At 47.5% G+C, this 15,221-nt stretch overlaps 1 protein-coding gene and 1 pseudogene across 2 annotated transcripts; both read right to left on the minus strand.

The window, feature by feature from the left end:
* Positions 1–1,421: 1,421 nt before the first annotated feature.
* LOC146036784 (uncharacterized) lies at positions 1,422–11,662 on the minus strand. 2 transcript variants are annotated; one of them, XM_083160668.1, is made up of 4 exons: positions 11,516–11,662; positions 9,692–9,809; positions 2,407–2,534; positions 1,422–1,695 (listed from the first exon to the last, which is right to left on the minus strand). In XM_083160668.1, the coding sequence occupies exons 2-4, from the start codon at positions 9,789–9,791 to the stop codon at positions 1,444–1,446; spliced, it is 480 nt and encodes a 159-aa protein (XP_083016794.1). In that variant the 5' UTR covers positions 9,792–9,809; positions 11,516–11,662; the 3' UTR covers positions 1,422–1,443. The 2 variants fall into 2 exon arrangements, with proteins under 2 accessions (XP_083016794.1, XP_083016795.1); XM_083160669.1 differs by lacking the exon at positions 11,516–11,662 and adding an exon at positions 11,423–11,447.
* LOC146040001 (U2 spliceosomal RNA) lies at positions 6,442–6,610 on the minus strand (annotated as a pseudogene).
* Positions 11,663–15,221: the final 3,559 nt, after the last annotated feature.

The raw sequence follows: 15,221 nt of genomic DNA on the forward strand, positions 1-15,221 counted from the left end.
TACCGGCAAACTGACACCTATAGAACCACAAGTGCCAGCATGCCTGGACATTAAGTGCCCGCTGGCACCTGTAATCCAACTGTAAAGAAAATATTATAATTCAGACAGGACATGAAATGTTTTAGAATTGGATTGAGCACATCTTCGCCTGCCGGGGCGACATCCGGTGTAAACTCGTAGACATGGCCGCCGATCCCGCAGCACTTCCGGCATCTTCCCTCTCCAGCCTGCGGCCTCCGCTAGGTCCCTCTAGACCTGGTCCCTCTGCTTCAGCCATAAAAACAATTATTTTATCAGCTGGGCGGTCGGCCGATGTGGTCAGACTGTAATTCTAAAGCCCTGATTGGTCGCTCCTATGAAACATGTCAGAAAACCTGATTCCGCTCCGGTTTCTTGCCAGTCTGGGAATCCCGTACAACTGCTGGTAGATGTACGAAGGGGGTGCCGGACGGGGTCCCGACTGTCGGAACCCTATACCACACCCGTACGGAGGCCTGTACTGGGCGTTTGCATGTACAAGAAGCTGCGGGAGGTGAGTCTTGGGCGTGAACTCATTATTCTGAAGCCTATGTGTCCAAAGTTTGGGCATAATTCAGCTTGGATCGCTAATTAGAGAAAACGCAAATAAATTATTGAATGACTGCGTATGGACAGCGTTCGCATCGCACATGCGCAGCGACAAATATCGACTGAAAATGTGAATGGATTGTAATCGCAATGTAGCCTCAGTTTAATGGATAGGAAGCGTCTGCGGGTGGTAACTGGACATTTTCTGACGTTCCCAGACATTTTTAGTGTGGACTTGTGACATCGACTACATGACTACACATCCCAGCATGCCTTGCCATAGTTTTAGCATCCCCTGTGGCAAGGCATGATGGGACTTGTAGTTTCACAACAGCTGGAGGGCCGTAGTTTGCACATGACTGGCTTCGATGATCTGGGAATGGCGAATGAATACCAGTTTAGCAGCGGGTGTTTTATGTTTCTGTCTGTGCGGCGGCTATCTGTGCGCAGTCCACTGCGAACTCCATGATCAGCGATCCAGGCTGAATTACCACCTATATAGGCTTGGGTGCAAGTGGCGGTGACCCAGAACCAGACCCAAGAGCTCACCGGCGACCGCTCGCTATAGCGCAGAACACGCCTCCTCCTGTAACTGTTCGCTGCTGACACCATGTATGTGACATTTGTCATGTAAGGCCCACGTTCCTGTGTGCGTCACCCTCTGACTCGGCTGACATTGCGGATGCGAGCTCTGTCTTCGCCGAGACATCCAGACGTCCTTGTGTGATTGGCTTCGCAGAGAGCGCTCTCTTCCTGGCACCACGTCTTGTCTTAGTCGTTCGGATGTGATGAGACGCCGCGGATTCCCACAAGGGCAGCGCCAAGGTGAATTGAGAGGCGATGAGACCAGCATCTTCCTGCAAGGCTTTTATTGGGCTATTTTGCGCATTTCTCAGAGGCGCTGTGATTGCCTCTCATAGACAGACGCCTGTTGGTCACAGGAGGACATTCGGAGCTCTCCTCCGCTGCTGGGAACAGCGGCCCAGAGACTGGTACCGGTAATGCCAGCATCCCGCCAATCCTCACAAACATTTCCTTCCTCTCTGCCAGCGGCATGGAGCCCATTTTCTCAGTGGTTTCTATTTGTGTCTCTGCGCTGGCCTGCGCCGCCGTATCCGGAGAGACCGTCTGTAATGAGAGCAGAAGAGCGATCAGTGAGACAGGCAGGGAGTGGGGGGTAATAGCTAGGTAATTGGGGTCTGTATTGGCTCATTGTGTGACCGCCTCTTGTCCATACACATTCTGTGTCCTCCGTCCTGACCCGGCAGCCATAACATTACTGACTACACACAGAACCTCAGGGGCTTCTACCTGCTGATGTGCAGTAACGAGAGACTATCAGCCGGATGATGCCGGATCTGCTCTCCTACCGCAGTAACACAATTAGACTAGGAATAATCCAGCTACAGTAGTATCACCCAGATAATACATGCAGCCAGTAACTGAGCCCCTGCGTAATATGCTGCACTGCAGAGGGGGGCAGATGTAACATGTGCAGAGAGTTAGGTGTGGGAGGGGCATGTCCTAGCTCAGAGCTACATTACAGTGTGAGAATAAAGCTGCCCAGCATGTGTGGGCTACATGCAGAAGCAGCCAGTAACTGAGCTCCTGGGTAACACCAAGCTGCACTGCAGGGGGCAGATGTAACAGGTGCAGAGAGTTAGTTGTGGGAGGTACATGTCCTAGCTCAGAGCTACATTGCAGTGTTAGAATAAAGCTGTCCAGCATGTGTGGGCTACATACAGGAGCAGAATGTCAGATATAAAAGGGAAATTAACTAGTGTTTACATTAGTAAATAATTGAAATCTTCAGTAATTCTATAAATGTTTGGCACTAACCTTATTTCCGGCCTGTGGATGGGCTTGTGCAGATAAAAAATGCTTTTTAGGTGGAGGAGGTTTACTAAATTCATAGATGTATTTCAGTAGATTCATCGGAGGTAGAGTCCCAAACACGGAGTCCAGAACTGCAACCAATGTAGACCAGTATTTTATTCACATTTATTGGGCATTCATCAGTTACAGAAAATACTGTGGGCTGGATATTAATGAGAGTGCAGCCTATCCAGTCACTAGGAGCCAGTGACATCACTGAGTGCAGCCTATCCAGTCACTAGGAGCCAGTGACATCACTGAGTGCAGCCTATCCAGTCACTAGGAGCCAGTGACATCACTAAGAGTGCAGCCTATCCAGTCACTAGGAACCAGTGACATCACTAAGAGTGCATCCTATCCAATCACTAGGAGCCAATGACATCACTGAGAGTGCAGCCTATCCAGTCACTAGGAACCAGTGACATCACTTACAGTGCAGCCCATCCAGTCACTAGGACCAGTGACATCACTGAGAGTGCAGCCTATTCAGTCACTAGGAACCAGTGACATCACTGAGAGTGCAGCCTATCCAGTCACTAGGACCAGTTACATCACTGAGAGAGCAGCCTATCCAGTCACTAAGAACCAATGAGATCACTTACAGTACAGCCCATCCAGTCACTAGGACCAGTGACATCACTGAGAGACTAGCCTATCCAGTCACTAGGATCCGGTGACATCACTTACAGTGCAGCCCATCCAGTCACTAGGACCCGGGACATCACTGAGAGTGCAGCCTATCCAGTCACTAGGAGTCAGTGATATCACTGAGTGTGCAGCCTATCCAGTCACTAGGAACCAGTGACATCACTGAGAGTGCAGCCTATCCAGTCACTAGGAGCCAGTGACATCACTGAGAGTGCAGCCTATCCAGTCACCAGGAGCCAGTGACATCACTGAGAGTGCAGCCTATCCAGTCACTAGGAACCAGTGACGTCACTGAGAGTGCAGCCTATCCAGTCACTGGGAACCAGTGACATCACTAAGAGTGCATCCTATCCAGTCACTAGGAGCCAATGACATCACTGAGAGCGCAGCCTATCCAGTCACTAGGAACCAATGACATCACTTAGAGTGAGGCCTATCCAGTCACTAGGAACCAGTGACATCATTGAGAGTGCAGCCTATCCAGTCACTAGGAACCAGTGACATCATTGAGAGTGCAGCCTATCCAGTCACTAGGAACCAGTGACATCATTGAGAGTGCAGCCTATCCAGTCACTAGGAACCAGTGACATCACTGAGAGTGCAGTCTATCCAGTAACTAAGACCAGTGACATCACTTACAGTGCATCCCATCCAGTCACTAGGACCAGTGACATCACTGAGAGAGCAGCCTATACAGTCACTATGAACCGGTGACATCACTTACAGTGCAGCCTATCCAGTCACTAGGACCAGTGACATCACTGAGAGAGCAGCCTATACAGTCACTATGAACCGGTGACATCACTTACAGTGCAGCCTATCCAGTCACTACATATTGGATTCCACACAGCATTATTGTCATAAAAAGACAGAGAATCTTAGAATATGTCAGCTTATCCTCTGCTGCAAATGAGTCTGACAAGTGAAACAAAATTTTCCCGGTACTTGTTTCCTAGCACGGCACCCAAGATTTTAATCTTATGCCATCGTTTTGATCGCATCGATCGCATTGCATGTGACCAGATCGCATGCGATGCGATCGATGTGATCAAAACGATTTTTTAATTGTACAGGCACCCTGATGGGTGATTACTATGTTATATGCACCCCCATTGTTCATGCCACCCCCACTATGATCGCCAACCCTATGCGTGACGAGCGCAGCGAGCCCGCGAGGGGCGGCGGTACGCGTCCTCCGACCTTTTCATACCCCCACTATCCACGTCGGCGTGGAGTTGATTTTATATAGTGTGGCGAGCACAGTGAGCCACCGAGCCCGAAGCGTGGTGAGCGGATTCGGATAAATTCATATGTATTCCGCATCCCCTCGTGGGGCTCACTGTGCTCGCCACGCTTCGGGCTCGGTGGCTCGCTGCGCTCGCCACACTATATAAAATCAACTCCATGCCACGTGGATAGTGGGGGTATGAAAAGGTCAGAGGACGCGTACCGCCGCCCCTTGCGGGCTCACTGCGCTCGCCGTGTTTCGGGCTCGGTGGCTCGCTGCGCTCGCCACACTATCTAAGCAATTTCCAAACAAATGTGCAAATGTGACTAGGTCTGAGGCTGCCACTAATATGCGACTGAGACAGGGAGGAAGTGGTCAGCGCTGACGTCGCACACACTCCTCGTAAACGCCTGCGAACGCCTTTGTGTTTTCAGACACACCCAGAAAATGGCAGTTTCTTCCCCCAAACCCTGTCAGTAGAACTGCGGTTATATTGCGTTTATGATTCATACGTATTTTCAACCGCTAATCCCCCCTGGACATGCGTAATGCGTACAGTACACATGCGAAGTGTCTCATTAATTGCTCGATGTGTGCGTTCTCTGATTAGCAGCGGCGCAACTGGCCCCATAGCAGAAGTTTGTAAATGGCTCCTATGTAGCAACCTATAAGGATAAATGTATATAACATATATAACTGTGACAGGGAAGGTGGCCCCTCTGAGCTCTGGGCCCCATAGCAGCTGCACCCCCTGCACCTATGGTAGTTACGCCCTGGGTGATTAGTGATCCATGCTGAATTAGCCCCTTTCTCCGCAGAAACAAAGAAACAGCTGGCCAGAAATTGTACAAATGTTTCCTTCAGTCCAGGCTCCCTATATCTATACATCTATTCCAACCAGCCAGATTGGAGAGATAATCTTATAGTGTGTATCCAATTGAAGGTGAAATTGTCCAAACATTGTACATACTGTATGTCCGTTAACATTGTTACAGCTTGTGAATGAGCCCCATATGTAGCAGGTGAGTGTTGAGTGACAGGTATGGGGATGATTTGCTGGATGATGAAGATGTTATTGCAGACGCCGGTGTGACAGGTCCATTCATTGTATTCACGTAATGAAGTTGCATCTATTTGATTGCAGAGATTTCGCTGTGTGACATTATAATCATCCATATTATGTGATGGGAGGGGGGGGGGACCTGGCTTCCTGGTGATACTTTGTGTCACGTTCCATTAATCACCGTTTGTTACTGAGTTCACATTGTCAAACTTTATCATCAGAACAAAGAGGATTCTTGGACGTAGAGACAGCGGATAATTATCTGTGTGAGCCGGATATATACCCAGTGTCATATTCTCATCCCCACAGACATTCAGCGATGGAAATGTATCTATATATATGTAAAGTAATTCTGTATGTGGTCACCTGTTGTATCGCACCACGTCATCTCTCCGCAGCGCTACAATCTAATAAACAAAGACGTTTATTCTGGGCCGCGAGGGAACTTCTGTCATGGGCGTTGGTAAATCCCAGTGGGCTAAAGGACCTCTGATGAGTTTGAAGCGAGCCTATGGTGTGCTCCCAACACCCAGTGCAGTGACCTAAATCGTGCATAGGGGGCATACAGAATGTACTTATAGACCCTCTTCAAAAGGAGAAGGGCCCCATTACTCCCCTAACCCCTCTCAGCCATAAGGCCGAAGAGGGGAAAATAGGGATCGTGGGTCCTCCTCACCAAAACTTAGAGAGAGCCTCTTCCCTCAAGGGAGAGACCCTCAGTAGGCTTCCCTCCGCCTTGTGGCTCGGGGTCGCCCTCAGGGACCGCAGCTTTCCCCAAAAGGAGAGAGCTTTGGTACGTGGGGGAGTGGGTAGCCCATAAGGGTCGTACACCAGCCCAAAAAAAACATGGCTAACTAACGGAAAACATGAAAAAGTGACAAACGTGAGCGAGGAAAATAAATAATACAGAGACCCCAGCCAGAAGGCCGAGGTGGGGGTGTGAAAAATTGTCCTACCCCAGCCAAAAGGCCCAGGATGAGGATGTGAAGTGCTAACCTAAAGGCAGACTGTGCAGTGCAAGTGCCATACTAGTGCATAGTGATATTGGGATCACCCGTGCATGTTCACACACCCCCGAGTTTCCCCGGGGCACAGTGCAGCCTCGGGCTCCAGGGAGCCAGCCAATCAGCTCAGTCCAGCCTTTCTGTATTCTTCTGCCGGGGGCTGGTCCCCACACCCACTGATAAGAACCGATACTACACTTGATCTTAGCCAAAAGGCTGAGATGTCACAACCACACATGACACCTGTGGAGGAGCCAGGTGGGTGGCCTAGCACTGTGGCTATCCACGTCACCATCTGTTGCTTTTACATGAGAGCCACTAGATATGGCCAGGCATGCTATATATATATATATATATATATATATATATATATATATATATATATATATATATAACATATGTGAGTACATGGATAATTATTATCTATCGTGAGACAGGACAGCGGGCAGGCGGTCTGATGTCGGAGGAGGAGCGGAGAAGAACTTTAGGAGATGCAGAAGCCCTGAGAGGTGGAAGCCATGCAAAAGAGCTTAAAAGGCCGCCGCCCCCAGATGAAGTCACCTTCTCACCTGACTAATAAATATCAATCAATAACACCATCAGTATCACAGTCAGTAATGCCAGCAGTCATGTAGCAACTGTTCAGTTGACAAGCCATTTTGAATTTTTTTCCTCTTACGTTGTTTCAAAATGGGGGACACAGAAATACTGCTGCCGCAGAAAGGGAGCCCTGGACAGCGGATTGCAGATGTGGGAACCGGACTACAACCGCCACCGAAGATCAGGGACCCGGATCGCCACCAAAGGGGGACCCAGGAACAAAGGCGCTAATGATGGAAGATACTCTCTTCCCATCTTACAGCACTGACAGTGACAGCCAGATGCACTTACTGTCAGTGCTGATTCTGCTACCCAGTGCCCATTCACAATGGCTGCAGTGACAGGGGCGTGGTAACCTATTGACTGAAAGCCCACCCCTGTCACTGGAGCACTTGTAAAGGTGCCACTTACCGTGGTGTTTTTTTAATGGCTTGTCCCCGCCCCCTGCTTCCAGCTATATGTAATGGGCATCGGGAGGAAAAGCTTTCAGTGCCTCCAAAATCAAATTAAAAAGTGAAAATGATTAAATTAATATATGTGTCATAAGTATCTTCTTTGTATTATCTTAATCATTAATAACAGGGAGGCACTGCCTCCCCTGACTGCAAGTCCCTTAGCATAATATGGGGAATCCCAAGGTCTTTTAACAAAAATGCGTAATCACGCCCCTATGCAAATGCGCACCAATTGCAGTAAAATATACAGGGGGGGGGGGGTTAGAGACACCTCTTGTTATTGTTCACACAGTGATCGACACCCGCACCAATCAGCATCACAAATAATAATTATCATCAATCAATAACAACATCAGTATCACCAACAATTATCATTAATCAAAGCACCACCTTTATCACCAGTAAATTTCATCAATCAATAACACCATATGTATCACCAATAATTATCAATCACTAACACCACCATTCTCACCAATAATTATCAAAAATCAATAACACCATCAGTATCACCAATAATGATCATCAATCAATAACACCATATGTATAACCAATAACTATCATTAATCAATAACACCATCAGTATCACCAATAATTATCATCAATCAATAACACATCTGTATCACCAATAATTATCAACAATTAATAACACCATCTGTCTCACCAATAATGATCATCAATCAATAACAACATCAGTATCATCAATAATTATCATCAATCAATAACACCATCAGTATCACCAATAATTATCAACAATCAATAACATCATCTGTCTCACCAATAATGACCATTAATCAATAATGCCATCTGTATCACCAATAATTATCAACAATCAATAACACCATCTGTCTCACCAATAATGATCACCAATCAATAACACCATCAGTATCATCAATAATTATCATCAATCAATAACACCATCAGTATCACCAATAATGATCACCAATCAATAACACCATCTGTATCACCAATAACTATCATTAATCAATAACACCATCAGTATCACCAATAATTATCAATCAATAACATTATCTGTATCACCAATAATTTTCATCAATCAATAACTCCATCTGTATCACAAATAATTATCAATCAATAACACCATCAGTATCACCAATAATTATCAATCAATAACACCATCAGTATCACCTATAATTATCATTAATCAATAACACTATCAGTATCACCGATAATTATCAATCAATAACACCACCAGTATCACCAATAATTATCATTAATCAATAAAACCATCTGTGTCACCAATAATTATCATTAATCAATAACACCATCAGTATCACCAATAATTATCAATCAATAACACCATCTGTGTCACCAATATTATCAATCAATAACACTATAAGTATCACCAATAATGATAATTAATCAATAACACCAGCTGTATCACCAATAATTATCAATCAATAACACCATCAGTACCACCAATAATGATCATCAATCAATAACACTATCTGTATCACCAATAATAATCAATCAAAAACACCGTCTGTATCACCAATAATAATCAATCAATAACACCATCAGTATCAACAATAATTATTATCAATCAATATTACCATTAGTATCACCAATAATGATCATCAATCAATAACATCATCTGTATCACCAATAATTATCATCAATCAATAACATCATTAATATCACCAATAATTATCATCAATCAATAACACCACCAGTATCACCAATAACTATCATTAATCAATAACACCATCAGTATCACCAATAATTTTCATCAATCAATAATGCCATCAGTATCACCAATAACTATCATTAATCAATAACACCATCAGTATCACCAATAATTATAATCAATCAATAACACCATCTGTATCACCAATAATTATCAATCAATAACACCATCTGTCTTACAGTCAGTAACGCCTACAGTCATGTAGAAACTGCTCAGGGGAGGAGAGGAAGAGCTTGGTCGCAGGTTCACGCTATAAGCGTGTCATGTAACATATGTGTTGTGTCTGTATGTAACATATGTGTTGTGTCTGTATGTAACATACGTGTTGTGTCTGTATGTAACATATGCATTGCGCCTGCCTGTAACATACGTGTTGTGTATGTATGTAACATACATGTTGTGTCTGTGTGTATCATACGTGTTGTGTCTGTATGTAACATACGTGTTGTGTCTGTTTGTAACATATGTGTTGTGTATGTGTGTAACATGTGTGTTGTGTCTGTATGTAACATACATGTTGTGTATGTATGTATGTATGTAACATACATGTTGTGTCTGTTTGCTCCTCAGCTGGGTCTTCCAGGCAGTCCTGCTCCTCGTCTGCGCTGTGGTTCGGCGCGTTCTCCCCTCTCCTGTTATCCGCCATCACATTCAGTTATAGTCCCTGAAACCAAACCATTGATACAAATGTCACATCGGGATCTGTTCTTACATCATAAATCAGGAAAGACGTTCAACACACTTCTGCCATGCTGCGGCATCGGCAGGGCTGGGAGTATATATATATATATATATATATCATTTATTTAACACCTTCTAGAAGATAATACGGTAGATATAATCTGGTTGGTTGCCCCCAGCAACATCCCAACTGTAATAGATCTCGTATTTAATAAATGTACCCTGTGGAGTCTGTAACCTTATGTCACATATACCTCTCAGCCGCCACGTGCACTGCGGTCACTGTCCTGGCCTTGTCACCCCTGACGTGGGGAGAGGTATGCATGCGTGTGTGTGTGCATGTGTATGGGCCCTTCCATGGAATATAGGACACTACACATGACATTTCACATGTATATACTAAATGTTATTGGCTAACAGTGTATATTGTGTGATAATAAATATATTCATTGTGTAACAAGCATTGAGCGTATATGACAGCTGCTGGTGGCTAATTTGCATATATTTTATAAACATATTTTGTATGACCTCCATCAGCATATGACATATAGAATACATTCTCACAGGTGTCAGCAGATAAACAGGGCGACTGAGACATGCGGATTCGACAGGTGTGAGTAATTGGCGTCAGCCTGGGTACGGAAATGTAAAGCGAGTTACATATGTATGTAACGTGAGTCACTTCTGTATGCAACGCGAGTCACTTCTGTGTGTAATGCGAGTCACATCTGTGTGTAACATGAGTCACTTCTGTATGCAACGCGAGTCACACCTGTGTGTAACGCGAGTCACATCTGTGTGTAACGCGAGTCACATTTGTATGTAACGTGAGTCACATATGTATGTAACGTGAGTCACTTCTGTATGTAACGTGAGTCACATCTGTGTGTAACGCGAGTCACATCTGTGTGTAACGCGAGTCACATCTGTATGTAACGTGAGTCACATCTGTGTGTAACGTGAGTCACATCTGTATGTAACGTGAGTCACATCTGTATGTAACGTGAGTCACATTTGTATGTAATGTGAGCCACATCTGTATGCAACGCGAGTCACATTTGTATGTAACGCGAGTCACATTTGTATGTACACTGTAACAGTCAAAATTAGGATCTTATAAGTGTATGTACACACGGTGGCGATATGGCTTCCGATGTTCCCGATATAGTGAACATCGGAAGCCATATTAATTGTCTGCTTTTTAGGGCTAACGAGCCTGATGAACTGCCGATGCGCGCTGCCGAGTGAGCGCAAATCGGCAGCGATATAGTGAGGGCAGGCAAGACTATATAGTGCAGATCTGCAGCATGCCGTGCGATACCATCTGATCGTAACGGGACGCGCATAGCATGGCATATCTGCCACGTGTACACACCATTATTAGGAGAGCGAGTTCATATAAATGTCCCCTCAGCTCCTATGTCCATTCTGTTGTAACATATATAAACAACAATATTTAGCTACTGAGGGCCTGATTCGGACGGCTGCAAATTCTGATAATCGCACGGTTCGCAGTGCGCAGGCTCCCCCAGCATATGGATCATGCAAAGCCTGGTTCAGGGGTCTCTCCTCTCCCATCCCCCACCGCACACATACTCTGTGTGTCCACATCAGGGCGCGTCATTCCTGGTTACTATGGAGACCCCCACACATGGGCCCCACGCTGAGTTGGTTGCACATTGTACCTACCCTCTGTAATGGCAGGTAGTAAGCGTATGGGGCAGCAGCTGAACTGTCACTCCTGAGCGCATGCCCACATATACTAAGTGACAGTTGGGGGCCTGATAACGCCCCTTCTGTACTACACTGCCAATGTCCACCTCCACCAAGCAATAAAATAGTCCCAAGGCACAACACACACTGAGAATCTGCGTGCTCATGTGCTCAGGCGTAGGCACGCAGGACAGCACAGGTGACACATGTGCATAACATACATGTAAGACACATGGGCGTGTAGTGGGTGTGTGCGCTGACGGCCATGCTCAGATGCGTGGGAAGGGGGGGGGGGGTTGGTTAAAATTTTGCCTGGTGTACCGGGAAGCCTTACACTGGCCCTGCTCTGACGGATGTCAGTCTTGGCGCTAATGATGGCAGCTGGGACATAGGAGCAGTGTGTGGGGTGAACGTCGCCATGCATGACCCCAAAATAAGGCCCAACTTATACATCATCAGCAAAGGAAGGAAGCCAACCAGTCAACCAGTGAGCTCTGATGTCATCAACCTTCCTCGGTTAACGCTGCGGCGTCCTACCCACTTATAGTCATTATAATACCATAAACATTATTATGGACATTAAGGGCCTGATTCAGACGTCCGCGCAGTGGCGACTCCGCACGCAAACAGACGATGTTTTCAGATGTGCATATATCTGATTTGCACTGCGAACGCCTCCCGATGGGTACTTCACAGAGACGCAGAGCGGATTCAGGGGGTCATTCTGATCTGATCGGTCTCTGGCGTATTCACACCGGTCTGCGCATTCGCATATGCACATGTGCAGGGCCGCTGTTTGGACGCCTTTGGCGACTTGCATAGTCGCCGTGGCGTTTGCACAGGGTGGGCGAGATGGAGGTGGGCAGAGGGCGATTGCATGCGTTTCCTGGGCATACCCACAAAAACGCTGGGCATCCCCATGTAATTTCAGACGGGAAGCTGCCTTCCGGGGGCAAGAGGCTGATCACAAGATGTCCACCGGCCCGCTCTCGGACCAGACGCCGCAAATAGAGATCAGTCCAGACTGACTTTTATTTGTGAACAGGGTAAAAATCATTCGACGGTCGGCGACCATGTAATGATTTTGCCCCTGTACTCACCCTTACATTCCCGGCACATTGCGAATGGATGATTTCCATAGACACCCATTCGCTAAGCCCCGGGAATGTACGTGTGGTAGCGTAGGGGCGGGCATTCGTGGGCGATGTTAGTTTGCTCACCAAGCTGCGATTGTTCACTACTTAATGAGCCCACCAGAATCACCCCCTCAGATGGAGAGAGAGTGGTTTCTGTGGGAACACCGGGGATGTGAATGGGGGGATAACAGCGCCTGCGTTTAAAGCTGCGCTGACACAGGACGCCATGCAGAGATGGAGAAAGTGCACCTACCATAGGGTGACCGATGCGCTGAGATAGATTAGCGCTGCGGCCACATAGTCGCCTCTGTTCTTGTATTTTACATCTAGAAGACTTGTAATATCCATATAATGTACAGGCGGTGATGGATTATGTTGTGTCCTATTTATCAATCGCACATGTGTACTAATGGGTATTATTACCCCTATGAATGACTGAAGGTGTCAGGATGAAACGCGGCGCGGTACTCCATGCTACGCAATTATCAGACTCATCAGTTCTCTCCCACGCGGGAACGATTTGTATTTGTGTGTCACTCACTCGGAGACAGACCTGAAACATTTCCCACTTTCCCCATCGCTCCCCAGATCCCCCCGTCCCACAAGTGGTATCTCCCACTCCGGGGCCGTTACTGTGACTCTGAGACAGACCAGAAACATTTCCCACTTTCCCCATCGCTCCCCAGATCCCCCCGTCCCACATGTGGTATCTCCCACTCCGGGGCCGTTACTGTGAATCATGGGCCGGTGTTAATCAGCCACTAATTAGCCTGGTTATTTGGGTAATGAGCTGAAATGAGACGAGACGCAGATCCCAAGATAAAAGTGACATTCAGGGCAGCGATGTCACGGTGAGTGGCTGCTGCGAGCGTCGCCCCAGTTCTGGGATGATGTCCAAGTAGAGTCTCGCCGTGCAGGATATGTGAGCATCAAAGGACGGAACTGCAAGCGGACGGGAGTCTCTGCATTCTTGGCAGGCGCACAATGCAAACAGACAGCACCGTGTCCGTCTCACAGGCCTTTCAGGGGACATCAGCCGGAGCCAACTGCACCCCAGCCTCTGCCATCGCCCGCACACAGGCTGCCCACTCACTCGCTTTATTTATCAATCAGCAAATTTACATTGGGCTTGGCCTGCACAAACATAGGCCCAAGGTCTGCTCTGGCCTGCACAAACATAGGCCCCCAGGCCTGCTCCGGCCTGCACAAACATAGGGCCCTAGGCCTGTTCCGGCCTGCCCAAACATAGGGCCCCAGGACTGCTCCGTCCTGCACAAACATAGGCCCCCAGGCCTACTGCGGCCTGCTAAAACATAGGCCCAATGTCTGCTCTGGCCTGCACAAACATAGGGCCCCGGACCCGCTCCGTCCTGCACAAACATAGGCCCAAGGTCTGCTCCGGCCTGCACATCATAGACTTCCAGGCCTGCTCCTGCCTGCACAAACATCGGGCCCCAAACCTGCTGCAGCCTACACAACCATTGGCCCCCAGGCCTGCTCCGGCCTGCACTAACATAGGCCCCCAGGCCTGCTCCGGCCTGCACAAACATAGGGCCACAGGCCTGCTCCTGCCTGCACAAACATCGGGCCCTGTGGTGCTGTCTGGTCATCTTGCCTGCGGCATCTGAATAGTTGGATCATGATACAGACAGAGGACAGTGGACCCATGAGCTCACACATAGGGCCTTATTCTGGTTGACTCGCAAAGCTGCAAATTTTGCGAGTCATTAACACATCCCTCCCCCCCTCGCACGCCGAGTTCCCCCCGCACGCTTTCGAATGAATATTTATCATATACATTCATTCGCAGCTTGTGTGCGGGGACAAAATCATTTGATGTGCGTTACGGTCACATTAGTATGGTAACGTCCATGAAATACTGGGCATTCCCATGGGCACAGGCCATCGCCACCGCCCAACTAGGTGCGAACGGGACATCGAACCAGCAGTTCACCGCGCCCATTCACGCCAGGCAGCTGCACGCACATAAATGTATATGTGCATGCACAGTCGCTCACCATCGCACCCCCGCATGAACACGCAGGGGAGCGAATAGACCAGAATAAGGTCCATAGCAATGATCCAGCGGTGGACACGACTATCGGTTACCAGAGTCGCTGGTGTAATAATATGTAAATGGTTTCCTATTACTCACAAGAAATCCTATCATTTATATCTGTGATGTAGAATTATTATGGCGTCATTTGTGCGGATTTAGCAAACTGCGGTTTCCATGTCCGTTCTGGTTCTTGAGTTATAAAATGATGGTTCTCCCAAAACAGCTTTATGACTCCATGCTGTTACCACCACTGTCCTGCATTGTTATGTCACAGACCGGGGCACTAAGATCAGCTGCGCAGTGGTGGAGTACCCCTCATCGGGGGCAGAGCACAGGGGCGGAGGCTCATACATCATCTCTGTGCGGCACTAAGATCAGCTGCGCAGTGGTGGAGTACCTCTCATCGGGGGCAGAGCACTGGGGCGGAGGCTCATACATCATCTCTGTGCGGCACTAAGATCAGCTGCGCAGTGGTGGAGTACCTCTC

Source organism: Crinia signifera, chromosome 9 (genome assembly GCF_055691185.1).
Source record: "Crinia signifera chromosome 9, ASM5569118v1, whole genome shotgun sequence".
Classification (NCBI taxonomy): Eukaryota; Metazoa; Chordata; class Amphibia; order Anura; family Myobatrachidae; genus Crinia; species Crinia signifera.